This window comes from Dermochelys coriacea, chromosome 16 (assembly GCF_009764565.3).
Source record: "Dermochelys coriacea isolate rDerCor1 chromosome 16, rDerCor1.pri.v4, whole genome shotgun sequence".
In the NCBI taxonomy this organism is placed as follows: domain Eukaryota; kingdom Metazoa; phylum Chordata; order Testudines; family Dermochelyidae; genus Dermochelys; species Dermochelys coriacea.
In genome coordinates, this window is record NC_050083.1 from 18,527,216 (window position 1) to 18,550,512 (window position 23,297).

Here is a 23,297-nt window from a genome sequence, read left to right on the forward strand (position 1 = left end):
TATTATCTAGACCATCCCTGTCAGGTGTTTGTCTAACCTGGTCTTAAAAATCTCCAATGATGGAGATTCCACAACCTCCCTAGGCAATTTATTCCAGTGATTATCCACCCTGATAGTTAGGAAGTTTTTCCCAATGTCCAACCTAAACCTCCCTTGCTGCAATTTAAGTCTATTGCATCTTGTCCTATTCTCAGAGGTTAAAAGAACAATTCCCCCCCCCCTTGTTAACAACCTTTTATGTACTTGAAAACTATTCTCAGGTCCCCTCTCCGTCTTCTCTTCTCCAGACTAAACAAACCCCATTTTTTCAATCTTCCCTCATAGCTCATGTTTTCTAGACATTTTATCATTTTGGTTGCTCTTCTCTGGACTTTCTCCAATTTATCCACATCCTTCCTGAAATGTTGTGCCCAGAACTGGACACAATACTTCAGTTGAGGCCTAATCAGCGCGGAGTAGAGCAGAAGAATTACGTCTCATATCTTGCTTACAACACTCCTGCTAATAGGGCCCAGAATGATGTTCACTTTTTTTGCAACAGTGTTACACTGTTGACTCATATTTAGCTTGTGATCCACTATGACCCCCAGATCTTTTTCTGCAATACTCCTTCCTAGGCAATCATTTCCCATTTTGTATGTGTGCAACTGACTGTTCCTTCCTAAGTGAAGTACTTTGCATTTGTTCTTATTCAATTTCATCCTAATTATCCTCATTAGTTCTATGGATGAAATAGGCTATCTAAAAATGAAGTATTAGCATCTTCTATGAGACATTTCGATAACTATTGGAAATACCAAGTCATTGAAAGTGTTAGAAGGCTGTTACACTGAGGTGTTGCAAAATAAATTTGGAATGATTAATTTGTTTCTTAACCCCCCTACCTTTTTTTCTTTTCACAGGGTCTTCCAGGTCCACAGGGTGCAATTGGTCCACCGGGCAATAAAGTATGTTAATACACTGCAGCTGTGACATAAGTCAGCTGTTGCCATTAATATGCATTTGTCTCCTCAGATACTCCTGTTTGCCTCATGCAACATCTGTTTACAGCTGTATGCCTGAAAGTTTAATATGTCTGCTCCAAACAGGGTAGAGAGGAGGAAACAGAGTTTGTCTCTAATTCAAAATATTTGTATTCACGTCCCATTTTAAGAGAAACATTTTGAAGACAGTCTGTGTAAAATGTTAGGAGTTGACTTTAAATTGTCTGTTTCTGAGGCTAAATATGCAGAGATGTATAAAGGGACAACATTTGTAAGGGCATGGGGATTCAGATAATTTAATGAGGACCTTCCCCCAGGGAGATGGGCCAAGTTACACCGAGTTTCCATTTTGGCTTAATGTACTGTTCTCACTGGGCAAATTCTACCCTCCCACCCATGCAGCACCATGGACTTTAAATCAGGCAAAATGTTGCCCACTGAAAAGACGAGACTAATTCATGCTCCCGAGTGCATTTGCATAATTCCCACTCCACTGACTTCCTTGGCGTGTATCATTTACCCGAACACGAGAATTCCCCTTATTGTATAGTAGTATGGGATCATTGACCAAAAGCTGTCCAGGAGAAAAATGAACAGAAGGGATTATCAATTTAAGGGATAAAGGCATTTCTTGTTTAATTGCAGAGTCACACACTCAAGTTGTGTCAGTACAGCCACTCCTTGACATGCTCAAGGGATCAGGATTCCTTTTATTAAAGTAGAGTAACATAACTGTATTTAAACAAGAAGGTGAGGCAGATAGGGCAGCCCACCCCCCATTCTTTCCATTTGTCATAATGATTTGTTTTTCTATTATATGATTTTATGCTCTGTGGGCCCAGTTTTCCAGCACCTTGTGTGGCCATTTACATCAGTGCAAAATGCTGCCCAGTCAGGATGGTAGTGCTTTGCACCAGCCTTGTGCTCAGTTTGCACTGGTGTGAAAGGCAGGGCAGGATCAGGCCCTGCGTGTTGAGACATTGCATCTTTTCTAAAGGATCTACCTGTACATACAACATTTGCGAGACCAGGTTCAGACAAAGCAAAAGATGTACCTGTAACATGGTGCCCTTTGTTCTCTGACTGTCAGTGTTTAATAACTTCATGGGGACACTTGTTGCTGCAGTGATTCTGATTGTTTCTGGGTATTTTTTAGGGACCTCTGGGTAAACCTGGTCTTCCTGGCATGCCCGGTGCAGACGGCCCTCCGGTAAGTAGTCTGTTCCTAAGGTACCCCACCCCACTTATCCACTAGGAACCTGATGCTGCATCACTATTGCACCCAGCCTCCTTGGGAGCTCAGTAGGAACTTGAGCGTTCAAGGTTTACAAGATCAGGCCTCAATCAGAATTTACACAGACGTATCTGCCATGTTGCAGTGTTTGGTTCCCCTCTAGCCCCACATTACCAGTCTGGTTCTTCTGTGTGTTGCGCACCTACTTCAATTCCCATCGATTCTAGCCGGAGTGGAGAGTGCTCAGGAGCTCTCAGGATTGCCCCAGTAATAATCATTTTCAGTAAACAATGTTGTTAGTAAGGAATGGGCATCATTTTAACATATACTATGGATCCTGCTAAATCCCAGTAGCTCAGCTGAAATGCATGCTTAAGTGTATTGGACGGAGCAATAGCACTATGAGTGCATCTCAAGCCAGTCTCTGTAAAGGGGGCGATGCATGTTGTGAATAAAAATGAACCCTTTTACCTGGACCATAGGGTTGAATTCAGTTGCTGTCTCAATCCCCACCTGTAGTGCTTAGAACACCAAGGATATGTCTACACTGCAATTAAAAACCCATGACTGGCCCATGCTAGCTGACTCAGGCTTGCATGGCTTGAGCTGTGAGCCTCTTTAAATGTGGGATAGACATTCGGGCTTGGGCCCTACACCACAATTAAACAACCCTTTAGCCTGAGTCTGAGTTAGCTGGTCTGGGCCAGCCACGGGCATCTGATTGCAGTGTAGACAAACCCTAAGTGCTTCTGCAATGCAGCTAGTAAGAGCCACCTGAATTTCACATGAGAGTTCTCTTCTAGCAGCCTCATGATAATCCTACTTTAAACATTATCCATTTTTGGAAGCTGGTGTTGAAAATCTCTGGCCTTTAAACTAGATCTAATTTTTTACAGTCTAAGGAAACATCCGATTTTAAAAGCAACAAACATTAAATGGCTACATTCCCTAACGTAAATGCAGAACATTTTTCTATCTGGGAATTATCCTTCCCACTCAGGGAATTTAACATCTCATAAAAATGTTAGCTGCGTCAACAGAACAGAATATCTTTAAGGCTGTTGCTCTCAGTGTGAAATTCTCAGAGCAGCCTCCGTTGGAGCTTCTCAGTTATAAAATCTGTCAGGTCCAGTTTTTATGTAGACTAAGGGTCATATCCTCTTCAGTGTGCACACACGGCTCCATTTGTTCTCACTGGGAACGATGTAACCTGAAGATAGTCTAGGGAAGGTTTTAAGTATGAGCATTAAGGAATAACAAGATGCCCAGATGCTCTATAGTAATTGGACTCCAAAGATATGTGGCATTTACTAAATTCCTTTTAAAAATCCCCAAAATCATATGGCATCTTGCTGCAAGACCCAACGAAGTCCCTTGTCAGTTATTGATCACAGGGCTGGTAATGAAGCTGCACTTTTTGAAACGGGAGATGATATTATATACAGTGCAGATTTAGACCTCAGCCTGGACTTCCATTGACACCCACCACTGCACTGATAGATCTAGAAATGAGCAAATCGGTGCAGGCACAATTTTGTGCCCGCAGATGTGTATGGGTGCTGTTGATGTCCTTTAGATATCTGGCTACATCAGGGCACCTTCAGATATCAAAGTACCAGCATTATATTTGTGAGTATATAAAGGGAGGGTTTTTTTTTGTTTTTGTTTTTAAAAATCAGATCCTTTTAGGGGAGGGATAGCTCAGTGGTTTGAGCATTGGCCTGCTAAACCCAGGGTTGTGAGTTCAATCCTTGAGAGGGGCCATTTAGGGATCTGGGGCAAAAATTGGGGATTGGTCCTGCTTTGAGCAGGGGATTGGTCTCGATGACCTCCTGAGGTCCCTTCCAACCCTGATATTCCGTGATTCTATGAAATCCTGCTGGTCTGACGTTCTCCTTTATGCAGGGTGATCTTGGGAAATGGTTTATGGTTCTGCTTGTTAAGTGATTGCAAGAAGGTCATGGGCATGTTCAGACAGGAGCTCGCTGATGAAAAACCTACTTACTGCAGAATGGCAGTAGCAGCCATGTTAGTCTGTATTCTCAAAAAGAAAAGCTGTGCTGTAGCTCACGAAAGCTTATGCTCAAATAAATTTGTTAGTCTCTAAGGTGCCACAAGTACTCCTTTTCTTTCTACTTACGGCAGAGGTACTTAGGGCTTTGAGAGCCTGTGGTGTGGTCTGGGTGCCCTTGTGTTCCTTTCAAAGGAAAAGATTATGAATGTGCATTAGGTGCCACAGCTAAAGGTTAATGTCTTTGTGCTGACACTGCAAACCCCAGAGGGATGTTTTGCCTTGGCAGTGTGTTTGGTCTGTTAGTAAGCAAATCCATTGCAAAGGCACTCGCTGGCTCTTCACAATGCTTCACTAGTGCACTGTGCTTGATTAGCAGCAATTTTTCAGGATGGAAAATGGTACTTTTGTTTTGTACCGATAGAAATCTCAACCAAAGGCTTCTAAAGACACTGAATAAGAATGTGTTGGAAGCTACAGGATGTTGGGTTATTCAGCTCCCAAGCCCAAGAGGAAAGCCGACCAGTGTCCAGACCGTCAGCATGCAGTGGGGATGCAGGTTAACTGAGTGCTTATCATCAGATCATGCAGCTGATTCCAGTAACTAGCAAATGATTGCAGTGTGGAGATCTGACCATCACAGCCTTCCCAACATACTCTCCAGTACTGTACAACTGGATTTTTTTCTGATCACCAACCTAATGACAGCAAATATCAGGAACAAAAGTGGCCTAGTGATTAAAACACGGGAGTGGAATCCAGAACTTCTGAGTTTTATTCCTGACTCTGCCATGGACTTGTTGCATGGCCTTCGGTGTGACATTTAGCCGCATTGTGCCACAGTTCCCTCTTCGCAAAATAGATACACTGCTAGTTGCCCAACTCGCAGAGGTGTTGCGAAATGTTATTGATATTTGCAAAATACCTTGTGCTGCGCAGATGCAAGGTGATGTAGCAGCATAAAGTAGAATTCCACTGCAGTCCCCTTATGTTGGTGAGCACTCATGCAAGTAAATCAGTTGACCTCAACAGGACCACTCGCATGAGTAAGTGCTCACTAATGTGTAAGGATTCCCTTAGAAATAGATCAAAACTGATGGTCAGTTTCCAAAGCAGTGATCTGATTATTAATCTCCTCTCTCTGTTTTGTCTATTTGTTTTATTAATAGGGTCATCCTGGCAAAGAAGGTCCTCCTGGTGAGAAGGGGAGTCAGGTATGTGTTAACCAGACCCTCATCATTCTTATTTAGTGTCACTGAACATGGAGGAAGAAACTAATCCCCATGCAATGTTAGACGTTGAGCAGATGACTTCATTGCTTTGGAGGCATTAAAGTGCTCTGGTCAGTTCTGAAGGAGAGAGGCCTTGTCTACACTGGGAAGGATTTGCTTAGACAGTTATACCTGCAAACCAGTACTGTACCAGCAGAGCTATACCGGCAAACCCTCCAAGTGGAGATGCAGCTCATAGCAGCAAGAGTTCTTTTGCCAACATAACTTATACCTGTTCCCCAAATGAAATAAGCTAGACTGGCAAAAGGACTTTTTTGCTGGTATAACTGCATCTATGTTAGGGCTTTTGCCCGCATAGTTATGTCAGATAAGGAGTGGGGGGGGGCTTGAGGGGTGTTTCACACTTCTAATGGACATAGCTGTGCTTGCAAAACTTTTGTTAAACATGTGCCGGGAAACGGTCACATGACTTGGCTGGACTGCTTTTTGAAACACCAGTGAGACCCACCAACCCTGCTCTTAAACCAAGTCCAATTCAACTGTCTGTGTGCTTCTTTGAATGTTCTTTCTACTTCTTCCACTTTCTGGCTTTGTCTAGAAACAAACGAACAGAAATATTAGCCCCACCTCCCACTCTCTGTTTGGAAATGCCCCAGGAATGGTGATCTTGTGAGATTTGCAGCTCATTTAGAAATCTAGATAAATTTGGACGTTTTTCCTTCCTTAACCTTCAGAATCTAAGATGCATTTTGGTTGTTTTTCTCACTTGTGACTTTGGCCACAGGGGATGAGGAGGAAGGAATCATGGGACAATTTCAGCTTGTCTATAAATGTGTAGTTGCACCAGAGATCTGTTAGCAGCATTGTCCACCCTAGCTTTTCTGGCAAGCCGCACTGAAAAGCTTCCCAAACATGCAAACAGAACCCTGTGAAGGGGAAAGCTGTTAATCAGACACAAATAAATATCCTCAGTGCTGCAGAAGGAATGCAGAAAATTACTTTTTTAAAAAATAATGTTCTTTTCTTTCTAGTTTGCCCCCATGTCAAAATCCCTCTTTAACAATATTTTAGAAAACATTGCTCAGAGTCCTTGAATGATATGATTGTTAGTTTGTCTGGGAGATTTACCATCTGTGTTCCTGCTGTGTCCCATTCAGCTGAAAAACGTTACATTATCAAAAGTCTTTTATTAGAGTACAGTCCAGTTTGATTGAAGCTCACCCTACCATTGCATGGGTACTCTGTAGAGCAGGAAAACGATGCCTGCCACCTTGACGGCGGCCATTCCTCAAGCTGGCATCACATGAGGCTAGGAATTCAAATGTTCATGTCTGTAGAATATTAAAACCCAATAAACCGCCCTGCGCTCACTTGCTGTGCTGGGAGACATTTAGCAAATATCCGGAAGTCAGTAGGTGTCAGGGTAAAAGTCCAGATCCAGACTATAACTTTCTCCATGAGTTATTACTTAAGCAATTACGATCTCAGAGCAGTGTTTGTGCTGCTAGATTTGTTCCAACTGACACTAGCATGAGCTCTGAGACTCCAACTGACCCCAAGAAGCATAGATCCTTCAGCTCAGTCTGGCTGTCAGGCAGGGAAAAATTATCCAGAACTCTCTTAAAGAAATGGAAGAGTATTTTTTCAGTTTTAGTTGAGCAAAAGAAAACAATTCAGTTGAAAATGTGATTGATGTACCGAGTCATAGTACAGCACTCTAGCTATGGTGCAAGGTACTTACAAAGTTACCATGAAGTCTGTCCATCCAGATTTGGCAATAACTACAATTCAGCCCTTGGAGTCAGTGATGACTAGATAGATTCATAGCTCTGAATGCTAGAAGGGACCATTATGATCATCTTAGTCTGCCCTCCGGCAAAATCCAGGCCAAAGAATCTCACCCGAAAATGTCTGTATCAAGCCCATAACTTCTGTTTGAGCTACGTCTTATCTTTTAAAAAGACATCCAATCTTGACTTAAAGATTCCAAGTGATGGAGAATGCATCACATGCCCAAGTAAGTTGTTAATGACCCTCCCTGTTCAAATTTGCATCTTATTTTTAGTCTACATTTGTCTAGCTTCAGCTTCCAACCAGTTTATTAGAGCATAAGCTTTTGTGAGCTAAAGATCACTTCATCGGATGTGAAGTGAGCTGTAGCTCATGAAAGCTTATGCTCTAATAAATTTGTTAGTCTCTAAGGTGCCACAAGTACTCCTTTTCTTTTTACGGATACAGAGTAACATGGCTGCTACTCTGAAAGCTTCCAATCAGTGGATCTTATAATGATGGCTCTATTCATAACAGTCCTAGAAATCAGAGACAAGCTAGACTTGTGATGGCATCCAATGCATCTCCTTGTACATGAAGGATTGGTCCCCGTTGCACATGTGCTAATGTTTCGTGCAATTTAGGTTCACATGTGCCACATGATGGGGTTTCCGCTGCTTCCCTTGGGAGTTTATTCCACATATTCTAGAAAAGATCTCATTGTCTGTAGTTTTCTGGATCTAGGGATCATAGGCTCATAAGTCCCATTTTCAAAAGTGATGCAGGAACTTACAAGTCTAAATCTCATCGAAACTCCAATCTCATTGGACTTAGGCCCCTAAGTTCCTTAGGCATTTTTGAACGTTTTTCCCATTCTACATTTTCACTTTTAATTTTATTCCATTGCTCCATAGGTGCTGGAACTAGAGGTGCTGCGGGTGCTGCAGCATGCCCTGGCTTGAAATGATTTCCGTTACATACAGGGCTACAGTTTGGGTCAATGGCTGTCAGCACCCCCACTATACAAATTGTTGCAGCACCCTGCATTGCTCCTATTTTATTACTCTTGAAGCTAGAACTAGTTGAGGGGGAAAAGGGAAATTAAAATTTTCTGCAAATATTTCCCCCCCTTTTTTTCCAAAACGTTGGCAGTCTAGGGTTTTCAAATTTGACAATGTTACACCTTGAATTTTGAAAAATGTGGACCGATTCTACAGTTGGTTAGAAAAAGGCAAGAAAATAATTGCGAACATTTCAACGATTTTTTTCTTTTTAAAAATTTCATCATGACTTTGAAATTCAACTTCAACCTGCTCTACCTGAAACTAAGCGGTGAAGTCACTTTTGCCATTGCAAATCATTAGTGGATCCTGAGTATAAAACCTTTTCTTTGTAGCTAATTATTACAGCCGTCACACAGCCGGTGTCTCCTCTCTCTGTCTTCTGTCTTGTGCTTAGATCACAGACCACATGATCTCAAAGTTAGGTTTCCATAGCCTCTTCTAACACAGCCGACCTCCCAAATGCATTCTGTTCAGCCAGCCATGCGTTTTCCTGTGCAGTTCAGGACAGACAGTTTATCAAAAAGTTCCACCATTGCTGTATCTTAATGTTGTTTTGTTATTGTTGTTTTTAAATCACAGGGTCCAACTGGACCTCAGGGCCCACTTGGATATCCAGGACCTCGTGGAGTCAAGGTAAGGAAGATGGGAAGACAGGAACACACACCTATGTCTTTATTTCTGAGCTGAATTTTCTGAGCTGTGTTTTGTGTTAGAGGTAGAGGAGGCCATCTTGGATCTCAATGAGTTTGACAGCAGCCCCTAAGAAGGAATTTCATCTACTTACTCTTAGCAAATCTTTCTCTGGCTTAAAAAGGGTTAGCAACTCTGGTTCTATGTAAATGGAACTAGGGAATGGTCATATGGAAGGGGTAGTGCTGCAACAGTAGTGGAAGAAATCTAGAAGAATAGGTGTTGAATCAGTTAGTTGGGCAGAAACCTATAGGTATTACAGATGAGTCTAAAGGATATTCATCAGATTTACCACTAAATATGGATGTGATACCTATGGTAGATGTGTTATCAGTGAGCCTAGAAGAAACTTCGATGTCTCACTGGGGAGTGTAGCAGAAACACTGAGGCACGAGTATTCAGTCATACTTACCATTTTATCAATTCCTTTGGCCTGACCTGTCAGCTCAGGCCTAGTAGAAATATAAACTCTGCTGCTTTCTAGAAGAGCTTCAGATGGATTTTTATTCCCACGGAACATGGCACAGTTCCATCACTAGTTGGAAAACAAAACAAATCTCAGCCTGTACATGAAGATTTTAACAGGCTGTGACTGTTAATGAAACAAAATAGTCCAATATTAAAACAAAACACAGTGTGTCTGTGCGCTCAGAGTACTCTGGAATTGTGTTATTTGAAGCTGAGATTTCTCTGTCATGATATTTAAACTCATATCCCATTCTCTTTCACTGAATTGAATTGCAGTTCTTCAGCTCGCTCCTGATATCTGCAATATGTGTACATTGATAAGAAGGTAGTGGGTATTTTCCCCCTGCCACTCTGATTCTTAATCCTGCATCAAAATCTGTTAACTCTGCCCCTGATCTATACAATGCTTCCCACACTCCTGTAAAACTGCTGGGGTCCATGCTCGTGGATATAGATACTGGAGCAGAGAATAAAGATGAAGTGAAAACCAATTCAAACCCTCCATACATTTTTCCAGCAGCACAAAGCCACTCACTCTTACATTTCCAAAAATTTAACTAGATTTATTTAACCAAAGCATGTTTTCATCTCATGTCTTGCAGCACAGCAGATTGAGACTTAGTGGTCCATTAAGGAATGGTTTTCCATTATGCTTACTGCTAAAGTGGAACTGTTCCTCATTACAGTGATATAGAGAAAGTGTGTTGTCTGCACAATCTTTAGTGTTTACCAAAAATGTTTCGGTTCCCTCAATCAGCGTGCTATTAATTGAATAAAGCTTCATTTCTCAGAATCAAAAAACAGTGTCTCTCCTTGGACTTGCCATCATAAATCATTACATCTTGTCCATCTGATCAGAATTCTCTCCTGCTGTATGAATTCACTGCACTTGAAATTCATTTGTATTTTTTGCAGGCAGGAGGGGTTGGGGGAGGACATTAAATACATCTTGGGTAAAATTCAATTTATTTTTAAAGAACTCTTTTTGTTGGTATAAGAGTTACATTGCATAGTATAGCTACGAGATGTGTGTTCCCTGTGGTGAAATTCTGGCCTGCTTTTCCTGAGGGAAAATCAGTATGGAGGAAGCTTCTTACTTTTTGCCCCAAGCAAGGCAAGACATGGGCCTAGCAATGCTTTGAATGACAGACAAAGGGACTCGGTCACGCCTTTGACACCCTCGGGTACTATCAGCTGCAAGCACTAGGGGATGCAGCAGTAAGGCACACTGCTGAGTCTCCCACCTTCCATTCCTTAAACCATTCTGCCTTGACCTGCCATTGAGTCCCTGATACCCTGCTTCTCGCTTTCCAAGTGAGCCTCATGTGCTTAAGAGCAGAATGTGGTTCACAAAGTCTTCAAAACTCAGAATAGAACTTGCAGCCCCCAAGCCGCAAGAAACCACAGCAGCCAATTGAGAATTAGATCACAAAATCCGTATTAATACTCTCCAGTCTCTTGACAGACACACACAACATGATCAATCCACTGCAGCTCAGTGATTATGCCAGACCAAAGGTGAAATCACAGTAATGATTTGCAGCTGCATATGGCCAGGCTTCCAGATTTCCTTATTGTCCAAGGGCATCTCCTCCTATGTCCTTCGGCCATCAGTGTATGAGCAGTTAGACTCTGGCAGCTCTAAGCAGCCAAAGATCAAATAGACAGAGGAGCGTGAAGCAGTTGCACCAGCTAGATCTAGGTGTAATGCAGGCAAGCACTGTGTAAACTTCCCATACACACTGCCATAGCATCTTAGGGTCTGTGCCCCATGTCACAACCACTAAAATAATCTGTTAAGTAGCTAAAATAATTTATTAAAAATTAAGGGCAAAATTCCACCTTCTGATGCATGTGCAGGACAGTGAGAGGAAGGGGAGCAGGGTGGGTGCATCCACAGCAGAACTCTTCAATAAGGTTGCAACGTGAACCAAAAAGTGCACAGGCTAAATTCTCAGTTCATGCTTGTCTCTGTTGTGCCACATACGTAGTGTGCAAGATCACATGCTTAACTCAGGCATCAGGGTAGGAGGGACAAGTAAAAGATGTACTTGAAACCCCCTCAATTAGATACTTAGATTGTAAGCTCCTTGGTGCAGAGACCATCTTTTTGGTTCTCTGTTTGTACAGCGCCTAGCACAGTGGGTCTTGGTCCATGACCAGGGCTTTTAAGTGCTATAATCAAACGATTAATAATAATACGTCATGTTCCTGACGTGTATACTTTGGACTCACTTTTCATTCTTTGCCTTTCCTTTCCATTCTGTTCAATGCCCTAGTGTTGATTGATTTAAATATCCATTCATAAATAAATCCAAAAAGTTTGGCAGGGTAAGAGATCCTGCTTCAAGGCATAAACCAACTTCTCTAAGTGATAGAGGTTAGGAAGAAATGTTCCTCAGGAGCAGGTTATTCCTTAACTGCCTATTTCAGGGTTTCCTTCACCAGCTTGTGAAGTAACTGGTACCGGCCGCTGTTGGACACGTGATACAGGCTAGATGGACTACAGCTCTGATCCAGTATGACAGCTTCCTATTGTCCAGTTTTCCTGTGCATGCTTCCTAGACAGTAGCCCCTCTCCCAGATGATCAGTCATCTCATTGCATAGTGCTGTTCAGCTTACCTCTGCTTACTCAGTAGAGGACCAGTGATTCAGAAAATGGGAGAGTTGCCTTGCATTCATATAATTTAGTGACTGTGGTACTGCATTAATAACGGACAGGTATTCCCAGGCTTCATGCTTTCACATGCTGATTTTAGCTTTATATTCACTGCACCTTTTTCCCCGATCTCTTCCCCCCCACTTTCCAGACTCTGTCGTGGATCTTGGTGTCAGCAGTGTTTCGATTAGATATAATGGCTGGGGGACTGAGTAGAGGATAATAGCAAACAATGAGACAAGTCATAGAATCATAGAATATCAGGGTTGGAAGGGACCTCAGGAGGTCATCTAGTCCAACTCCCTGCTCAAAGCAGGACCAATCCCAACTAAATCAATCAACAAGTCAACTCCAGGGGAAGGAGCATAGTACTAGATAATACTTGACTGTGTCTCTTGAATCCCGAGACTAGTACTATCGTCAAGAAAATTACATCTTCTTCACCCTGTCCATTTAGTGCTAAGGATCTCAGCTGTTGGAGGCCGCCTGAAGTAGCAGAGTGCTCAGGAGTGTCCATTTGGTATCATTTCACACAGAGGCAATCATAGGTTACACATTATGCTGCTTCAGATCCTAGTTGCGCTCAAGATTTATCCTGGTTTCAAAGCTGGCTGGGCTGTGGAGGGATGACTGCTATGCTGAGTTATTCTATCAGGAGGGGAGCATAATGTGTTTTTACCACAAGAGGGCACTTGGCAAGCTGAGTCTCAGTCGAGAGCCCGCCGGCTGTAGCCCCTTGTAATGTCTTTTTTCAGAATCGTGACTATCCATAAACAGTCTGAACGTTAAGCATGAGTTAGAATGCTTCTGATCTGCCCTTCCCAGACATATACAGATGAATAGGTGGTTTAATAATGGTCCTGAACATTTTCATTTGACTGCCGTGGGGTTATGTCCGTTCATACTTAGCTGAGGATCTGGCCCTCGGAAAATAATCGCCGCTGTTTAGTTTGAAGTCCCACCTCAAGCGGTGGATCAGAACGAAAGGGTGGAATTCTGGCCCCATTGAAATAAATTAGTATTTTTCCGTTGACTTTCAAGGGTATGTCTGCACTGCAGCTGAGAGCCTGCTTTCCAGTGCAGATAGACAGACGTGCTAGCTCTGCTCAATAATAATAACTGCTAATAGTAGCAGTGTAGCCAGGCATCGCATGAGTGGTGGCTTGGGCTAGCCACCCAAGTATGCTGGAAGGCGTTGTATTCAGACAGTTAGCCCAAGCTGCTGCCTGTACTACCCCTGGCTACACCGCTATTTTTAGTGCACTAGCTTGAGTGGAGCTAATGTGTGTCTGTCTACCCATGCTCGTAAGTGCGTTTCCAGCTGCCATGTAGATGTTTCTTTGGGTGAAATTCATTCACCCCTACAGCCAATGCACAACAGAGGCAAGCGTCGCACTGAAAAGGAGCCAGAAATCTGCAGACTCTTTGCGGGGTGAATGCTACAAAGTAATAAAGGAAGACGTTGGGAATGTGTGTTCACTATTTTTTCAAATGAATTCACTTCAGCAGTGTCTGTACCCCTTTTGCACTTAGCTAAGATTTTGGTGAAAGTTGCTTATTTTAAAGAGAATTTTTGGAAACCCTTTTCAGAAAGCAGACTTCCAATCATGAATGTTCTCTCTGGAAACTTGATTTTGACTCTTACATTCATCTTATTGAGAAATGGACGCATATCACATGTTCCTTCTATCCAATCAAATCAGCTAAAATTTTGAGTAGCAAATATTCACAAATAAGCAACAGACCAAAAACCCATTCAGCAAATAATTTTAATCCACCAGTACATTTAGGAAAATCACAACCTGCACAAGAACAATTTGGCAGCAAAGAGAGTGAGGCAAAATTCACTGTTGTTAATTATTCGCCCAGCTCTAGCTGTGTGTATGCTTTACCTTGTGCAGGTGTAACATTGTAATGTGCCTCTGTATTTTTTCCTAAGGGGGCAGATGGAGTTCGTGGCTTGAAGGGCACTAAGGGTGAAAAGGTGAGTTACCCCAGTCCGTTGGAGAAAGGTTGCGTGTGTGTGCAGTTTTGCAGACTTGCTTTGCCAATGTAGGATCCAGTCCCGTGAGACATACATATATGAATATTTCCGCTGGTGAATGGAGCTGGACTGAAAGTCCTAGAAACAGCTGCTCTCTATTTATTCACAGAGCAGGCTTAGCATAGACATCCTCCACAGTGCTCAGCCAGCGTGTCTCAGCTCTGAGGTGGGAGTAACAGAGTCTCCATGACCTACTCAATCTTTGGCCTAACTCCTCAGGCCAGCCATTATTATTATAATTTAAATACCTTAGAAGGGAGGGGAGTCAGGTTTCATGTTGGATTTCCCCCTTACACTGGTAACTGAAGCACAATGCTTCCTAACTAATAGGAAACAAAAATCATTTCAATGAACATTTTAGCAGAAGTTCTTTGCCCAGGAGAAGCCTTCTGGTTTTTATTGTTAGCCAGGGGAAAATCCACTGACATAAATGGAATTCTTTGTAATTTACATCTGGGTAAGAAAGATCTGAATCTGGCCCAGGGAATTCAGTGTATGGAATACTCTGCCAAGACCAGCCATTGGAGCAGCTTGTAAAATCTGTTTTACAAAGGAATTTGACAAAGTAGAATGTGCGTAGAAAAAATATAGATTATATTTCAGTGATACAGCTGTGGTCTCCCAAAGCAATATCAGGAGATGGAGATTTGCTCTGCTGTTCCAGTCCTCAGTATCCCCATGTTCCTTTTTCATATCTGATAGTCCATCAGCAGCAGAGCTGGCAATTAGAGGCAAGGAGTTAGCCACAGGGACCTTCCAGAATCCAAAGTTGTTTCTGGTTACAGTGTCTGTGTTTTAGTCTTTTCCTGGGTTTGCTCTAGGAGTTGATACAGTATCGATTTGAGGTCTGCAGTTAAACCGTCTTGGCTGAAAGAAATATTACTATTGTCCTTGAGGTTTCATGGAAGGATGATGTAAAATGATCTCCATAAAAATAAAACCCTGTTATTCTTCAAAATAATTTGTTGCCAGTACCAGTAAATTGCTGGTATTTATACCATCTGAGAGGATGCGCTCTACTGGGAGTCAAGGTGTGATTGGTTGGAGAATGCATCTTTGTAATTCCAGTGGGATTATAGTTGTCTGTTGATATGATACTCCCAAAGGTAAGCTCTTGAGCACTTACAGCTTGGCTGAGTTGCATGGATATGTTGTTCTCACCGTGAATCATTCTTACATTTTTATGAGTGCATTGAAGACCTCTAGAGCCCTCAGGAGGGCACAGGTGATGTGCAATGTGCGGGGAGGGGGGGAGTTAATGGGCCCATCTTGCCCTCCCCCAGGTACAGAGATGCCCTGATGCCACAGAAATACACAAACATTGTGCACCCCCAGTTCAGAGTTTCACAGAGGCTGCCTTCGTGCTGCAGTGGAGGGAGAGGAAGGCAGTGACATGGTGGCCAAGGGAAGGAGTGTTTCTGCCACTGCATGGATTCACTGGCCATTGCCCCTGCTGTGGAAGAGTGCATAAGCTGACAGTTCTGCTGCAGCTGCTGAACGGGGGGCTGAAATTGGTTCTTTCCCTCCCTCAGGACCCTGTTCAGCACTCAGTACTCTTCTCCAAAGGTGCAGAATGTCACAGCTTATATTTGACCTGTGTTCCAGTGTCCCCTTTGGACAATCAGCTGGTTTTCTCCTCCTGTTATTCAGGGTGAAGATGGCTTCCCTGGCTTCAAAGGTGACATGGGCATCAAGGGAGACCGGGTGAGTATTTGCTGATCTGGTGAGGTAGGCTGAATGCATCTTCCTCAGAGAGAGCAGATTTGGGAAAGGGTCCTTCACGTTGGCTCCGGCTGAAATCAGTCTCATGTAATAAAGATGGTTCTTCAGGCATGTTAGCATTCAGTGATGCCCTTCAATAAACAAGTGAGCATAATAATAAGGGGCAGGGCTTTGAAAGTTCCTCATAAGCACTAAATAACTGTGCTGTTGTGCGGTCATGAAATGCAGTTCTCTCTGGGTTGGAACACGATGGTTGTTCTATTGCAGCTTCAAGGGAGAGCGAGAAGGTTTTTCTTGTTGATGTTTTCCTGACAAGTGTCTGGTATATAAAGATTCTGTCCCAGGCTGGAATACGTCAGAATTCATTTCATACCAGTATTCTGGAAAGGAGTGTCCTGCAGGCAGCAAACTCTTGCATCATTTTTGTAATGCTTACTCCTGTGTTCATTCATGAGATCTGCTCAGTGGAGAGCAGAAAGTTAGACTGGGTCTTGATGAGACTCTGTTCCCATTCTGTACATTCAGCTGCTATATAGGAACCCTGGCATCTCAGACTTGCTGGAATCAAGGAGGTTCTAATCTCTCAATTCTTTATTCCCATATCAGAAGTAAAATTAAAGCTAGTAGTAACATAGAACCCAGTCTTGGAGCCCTGATGTCTGCACATCCTGCAGGATCATTTATTTATTTCCAGTATCTCTTCTCCCCCCCCCCCCCCCCCGCCCCACATAATGTTACATCCTCTTTATTTGCTAAGCCGGATGTTGTTCTGTAGCACCGGAACAAAGTCTAAAGTCACCAGGCATGCACTTCAGTCGAAGTGAGAACAGGGCTATGAAAACCACCAAGTGTGCATTTTCATACTAGACACATATCTTTAGCAGCAGGGCACATTGCCTGGCATCAAAAGCTTTTCAAATCATCGGCCCTAACGAACACGGAGATTCAGACAGCAGCTGCATAGCACACCTGTGCAGGGATCTGCCAGCTATGAAATGGTTTTGTCAACATGCCACCCTCGGCATTGTATGGATGGAGACATTCTTGCCATGCCTTTCTGAGCAATAAAGCACATCTTAGCTAGGTGTTTCATTAATAGATGTTAGGCACTGGGTGAGAAGACCCAAGGGAGTGATAGACAACCGTAATTTGTGACATATTTAAAAAAAAACCCTTTTTGTTTGATGACTTGTAAAAAATGCAAAGCAAATCCACCATTGCTCCTGGCATGTAAGAATACCTTGGAGCCATACCAAGGGCCCCATTCTGAACATCATCTCAAAGTCACTCTCCATTGATCACTTGAAAGCTTTTCCGGCCCCATTTCCTTCTTTTCGAAGATGAAATTAACCTGGCGGCAGACCACGCTAAAAGGTTTGTATCTCACGATGATTATGCATACCCTTGCCAACAGGTACCCGCCTGAGCCGTTCTCACCAAACATACAATCCTTGCTGCTTGCTAGCAAGGTCCTTTGTTTGTTTTTTATGATAAATACCAAGCTGCTTGAAGATAAGGGCTACCTGAGAATTTTGCAGGCAAATAGGATGCCATCACAGTTACTTGTGAGCAAAATATCAGGCTGCCTGTGTGTTTCCACTGTGAAAACTTCTATTGTAACCATGCACAATGCTAACTGCAAGCCAGTTCCTTCGCCTAATTTCCCAGTGATTTTCAGGCTGAGGCTTTCATACCAGTCTTTCTTCTGCAGTTTTTCAGATCGGCCCTAAATTATAATATCTCCCAGGAGTTGCATGCATATAAACCATGGTTTGGAGATCAGAAAGCGGAAACAAGGGTTCATAGGAGCCAGAGCTAACGAAAGCTATTTTAGTGGAGGGGAGCTGGTATTAGAGAGGATAATTGGAGTGTATGGAAAGACTGCTGTGCTGGGAAATAATAGCCAGGCTATGTGAGTGAAAGCAGCATGTCTGTTCTAATAACACTCTAATTTACTGCACAACAATCTCGTCTGAGCAGTGACTGGCTAAAGGTTTAACTTCTCCCCAAGTTGTTTTAGTGATGCCAGGGCGAGACGGAACATAGCTGTGTGTACGTTCCTGCCAGCCTCAGGTGATTTGCACTGGAACATGAGATTGCATGAGTGCCATCTTCATCATCCCTTTTGATTAACAGGGTGAAATTGGTCCTCCCGGCCCACGGGGTGAAGATGGGCCTGAAGGTCCTAAAGGTCGCGGAGGTCCTAATGGAGATCCAGGTCCTCTTGGTCCGTCGGGGGAAAAGGTAACAGTGCTAAAGCTGGAACTGTCCTTCAATGCCCAGTCAAAGCAGACAAGAATAGCCAGGGCCAGCCCAGTTTTACAGTGTGCTGCAACAACCTGTTACCCCAGGATATTCTCTGGTGGATGGCGGGAGGGTTGATGATGAGGTAGTCTGGAGGTTGAGATGAGACTTTTTTTTGGGAGGGGAAGTGAGGTGGATTTTTGGGGTGATCTATATTTTGTTTGAAGACATTGGGGTGTGGCGCTGTTTGATATCTCTGATACACACAGAAGCACTTGACCCAGAGGATACAGCCATGCTGCATTGGATAGACTCGGGCATGTTCAGATGTCACCAGCTCTAGAGTCACTGCTTTAATTCAACACCATCAGAGTGGAGCTGGTTACAAGCTTTTGTCCAAAACATGGGATTTTGTTGCAAACAAAACTGGTTTTAGAAGAAAACGTTGAGTTTTTGGTTGAAATCCCCCAGGTTTGAAAATTTTAAGGGTTATGGCAGGTATTCTGTGTAAAACCCTTTTTTTATTTTGTTGCAATTTTTTCACATGAAGAAAAAAAAAAGATTTCCTGACCTGCTCGTATGTGAGAGAGAGAACTCAAACAGAAGGCTTCTCCTAGAAGAGAAGGGGCTTTTGACAGTGCCACTGCTTCTTAAGTATCTTCGGCTTCATGGTATTCATGTGGTCTGATCTCATGTCTGAACTACTATGAAGCTTAGTGTGTTTCCTTTTGCATAATGCAAACCTTTATTGAATCTACATATACAATCCAGATTACCATTGAAGATGGTGTGGTGAAACAGTCACAAAATACACACTACATTCTGTTTTTTAATTATATTACAGGGAAAACTCGGAGTTCCAGGACTCCCAGGTTATCCAGGAAGGCAAGGTCCGAAGGTAATTTTTTATTTTATTGTTTTTAAACTCATCTCCAGGAAGCATGGCAGATATTGTCCATGAGAAGTTGCGGGAAATGGGCTGAACTCGGCTTTCTGTTTTATCACTATAAACCTACAAGGCCAAATTTTTAGCTGGTGTATCAGTATAGCACCATTGATTCAACCAGTGGAGGATGTCATCCATTCTCACCTGGTGTAGCTTACATTATTGATTCTGATGTTTCTTTAGTCTCGGTTAATGTAGGGGACAAAGCATTTGGGAGAGAGGATTGGAAAATGAAAAGATTGTGGGCCATCACCCTGTAGGGCTCTGCAGGAACCCTTTGATATATAGAAATCAACAAAGTGCATGTGCACTTTTAGGCTTGTAATAATAAAAAAACTTAGCCCCCCATGTTATGCTTAAACCTTCAAAGTTCTGAACTACTGTTAACTAATTAATTAAGGAGAATAACTAATGAGGTGAAGTCTCCTTGAAATTAAAATAAAAGTGCCATTTGCAGAATTGCAGGCATCCTCTGTATCTCATCTACACGCCCACCTTCATTTGGGCTGGTGTCAAATGGTCTTTTTAAAATTAAAACCAAGAGTTCTGTTACATAGAATAAAAGCTGCAGCCTGGTTTTATCATCCCCGGAGGATTTGGGAACTTACGTTTTTGTTAACATTAATTTTTCCCCAAGAATCATATTTTATTATTCATGTTAATTGCTTGAAAAACCAGGCTTGCTTGACACTGGAGACATAATTAACAACAAAAGATAGTTTCCTGTTTTTGTTTTTTAATTTGCAGTTTGTGTTTGTTTGTGGGGGTTTTTTTGTTTGTTTGTTTGATTTTTGCATGTTAGTTAATATATATTTGAAAACTAGCAACAACAGCTACTCTCTATACAGTTGCATTGGGAAAAAAAAAGATTAGAGGTAACATTTTTCAGTGAGCCTCAGACCTATTTTCAAAAGTGATGTAGGCAAGTAGAGACAAATTTTTGGTTGTATTGACAAAAAGAAAAGGAGTACTTGTGGCACCTTAGAGACTAACAAATTTATTTGAGCATAAGCTTTCATGAGCTACAGCTCATTTCATCGGATGCAACCGATGTAGCTCACGAAAGCTTATGCTCAAATAAATTTGTTAGTCTCTAAGGTACCACAAGTACTCCTTTTCTTTTGCGAATACAGACTAACACGGCTGCTACTCTGAAACCTGGTTGTATTGAGGCACTTAAAGATACAGATAGATGCCTTGTGAGATTTTCAAACCTGAGTCAGCAGGTTAGGTACCCATTGGAAGTTTGGCATCTAAGCACCTTAGGTGCTTTTGAAAATCCCACTAGGCATCTCTCTGTATATTGAGACACGTAAATACCTTTGAAAATTGGCCCTTCAGAACGCAAGTCCTGCTGGCTTTGAATCAGATGTAGGCTCCTAAATGCCTGAGTCACTTTTGAAAATGGGGTTTAGGCTCGCAAGTCACTGAAGTGCTTTAAAAATGGTTGACCTAGGTGATCGCTATTGTTGTACCCTGCAATGGTGTCATTCTGGGTAAGGAACATTGGACCAACTCATTAGAAAACATGCTCCACTTCTTAACCATATTAAGCCAATGTGCAGTATTGTCCCCTATCCATGCCCCTTCTTTATATACTGAGGGCCACATTCTGGCTGGCTTGTAAGCACAAGAACGTATCCGTAAACCCACAGGGGGCTGAGGGAGGAGTATGGATATGAGCTTTCCTACCAGAGGCATGGTCTCAAGTGGGTGGCCCAGCCATTTGTCACTCAAGCCCAGCTGAATCTGAGCCTGTGTAACTGCAGAAGCCCATGTCCATGTGGTTGTGGATCAGGAGCTCGTGGCTGAAGAACCGGTAACTCTTGGCCTGTCTGTGGAATGCCATGGCTGGCAAGGAGCAGAGCAGTCTTGCCGGCCCCACCGCTGCCTCTACTCAGCACCACAAATTTCTCTTGGCCCCAGGCAATTTTAGCGACAGTTAAGCCCCATGCAGGTGCCAGCCAGCCCCTTTGCCCTGGCTTAACCCATTCCTTCCTAGGTCTGTGGGGATCACCTCCTGCACTGCCCAGCCAGCCCCCAGGTACCACTTCCCACAGCTCCCATTGGCCGGGAACGGCAAATCACGGCCACTGGGAGCTGCGGGCGGCCATGCCTGCGGACGGTCAATGTAAACAAACTTTGTTAGTGGGGTTGCCCACCACTGGTCTAACCCCAATGTAAACACAGTTACTGATCATACAGGGCCCAATCTGAACCCCACTGAATAAGTGGAACTCCCATTAATATCAATGGACTTTGGATCAGGATGGAGTGCAAGCTACCGAGGGCCACATGCTTATCTGGCATAAATCTGCATAGTCCCATGGTAATCAATGGAGCTACACCAGATTACACCAGACAGTGATCTGGCCCTCATTCTAAAATAGTAGACCAGAACAGTGCCAATTTCAGCACATTCTCTCATTTATTTCCCCCCAGGGTTCAATCGGATTCCCAGGATTCCCAGGAGCCAATGGAGAGAAGGGTGGAAGGGTAAGAGCCAGTTTGTCTGGCTGCTTTGCTGATTTTCACACAAAACGCAATGAACTTAGAGATTAAACCCTTGAAGAGATTATTCCAATCAACAATGCTATAGAGCAAAGAGCATGAGAAAATACAGTATCCGTGAATGAGCTCACAGGATCAGAGGTGGAGGATGAGCAGAAAATGAAATCCGGATATCTGCTAAATAATGTAGCATCGAAAAGGTCTAAAGTCATTAATGAAAGCCAGATTAATCTTTGTCAGCTCAGACGGAGCCATTGCATTACCCAGTTTGGGAGTCTTCAATAAGAAAAGAAAAGAAAAGACTCCAGTCTCTCAGCCACCCAACGACCTCAGACATAATCCCCTTTCATTCCATTTCCATGCCACTAATAGGACTTGTCTGGCACCACAAACCAGCTGCCTAGGAAATTTACAGGGTCTAAATGTTAAGCAAGATCATTCCTTACATATTCACATGCATTAACCCAGTCCAGTGCAGTCAGAGCCTTCTCTGTCTCATGCCCCCTCAATCCTGGCAATGAAGTCCCCTTTGGTCACAATTGATCATAAATGTGATGTCATAGCAGGACAAATCCTGGGCTAAATTCAGTGCTGCTGTAATTCCATGGACTCCAGGGGAGTTGTGCCTGCTTTCACCAGGGCTGACTTTAGCCTATACTATGCTCCATCGTGAAAGGCTTGTACCATTCAGAATCTCCAGGCTCACCTGGTAGAAATGTCTGGCAAGTGAAAACTGGCCCTTCTGAATGGACTTTGTTGTTATTCACGTAGCTGAAGTTGAATAACTTAGATGGATTCCCCACCCCCACCCCCCCTACGTAGACCAGGGCCAAAAGACCTGCATGTACACAGGAAAATAGTATCACACTGAAAGCTGATCAATTTATGTGAAGAGGAGGTTACCCTCTCTGTAGTCACAAGAAGCTCACCTGTCCATGAAAACCCTCTTCTCTCTCACCTGTTCAGTCTAACGGATGGAAGCCCCTATGAAGACATCAAAATTGACTCTGGGAACATCAAGCTCTGAAAGTAGAGAAAGGATCTTGAGTTCAGCTATTGAGAGAGATGGATTCCAGTAACAGGGCAACTAACAGTGCAGACAGCAGCTTGTCAATTAAATGCTGGATATTTCTCCCTCAGGATAGTCCAAGACCTTTTTCTGAATCTTGATCCTTCCCACACCATGAAATGCTGCTTTGGGCATGAGGAACTTTTTAGTTAACAGTAATGATTAGAGATGGGTGAATCTGTTCCAATGTAGTATGGACCACCAAGAGCCTAACTTTAGGTTCAAAATTCAGAGCTGAAAGGTTTTGTTAAATATATTTTTAATTTTCCAGTGCCTCTGCACTTCCTGATTCCTGTGTAGGAGCTGGTGTTATTACTTATCATTTATATTTTCATAAAGCCCAAAGGCATTGATCCCGGCTAGAACCCCCTTGTGTTAGGTGCGGTACAAATGCTTACACTCTTATTTGTAAACAGAAATGCCACATGGCCCAAACAGAAATGGGAAGCACTGGAAAACTGATCAAGGAGCCCATTTCTCAATCTGATTATGCAGAGGAGGTGTTCAATGGTTCAGATAAGCTTCTGGAGCTAGATCAGTTAGATTGGCTTGAATCTGGAGCAACTCTAATAAAATCTTCCCTTTACTCAATGGACCTATCTCAGATTTACAACTCAGCAAATGAGCTCAAAATCAGATCCTTAAAATG

General features: G+C 43.0%; 1 protein-coding gene across 2 annotated transcripts in view; it reads left to right on the forward strand.

The window, feature by feature from the left end:
- Positions 1-23,297, forward strand: part of COL5A1 (collagen type V alpha 1 chain) — a 241,279-nt gene that overhangs the window by 157,971 nt on the left and 60,011 nt on the right. For both annotated transcript variants that reach the window (XM_038374435.2, XM_038374433.2), the window contains exons 24-32: positions 903-947; positions 2,140-2,193; positions 5,398-5,442; positions 8,874-8,927; positions 14,052-14,096; positions 15,807-15,860; positions 18,015-18,122; positions 18,967-19,020; positions 21,511-21,564. In XM_038374435.2, coding sequence (XP_038230363.1) covers positions 903-947; positions 2,140-2,193; positions 5,398-5,442; positions 8,874-8,927; positions 14,052-14,096; positions 15,807-15,860; positions 18,015-18,122; positions 18,967-19,020; positions 21,511-21,564 — 513 coding nt within the window. The remainder of the gene's footprint in view (positions 1-902; positions 948-2,139; positions 2,194-5,397; positions 5,443-8,873; positions 8,928-14,051; positions 14,097-15,806; positions 15,861-18,014; positions 18,123-18,966; positions 19,021-21,510; positions 21,565-23,297) is intronic.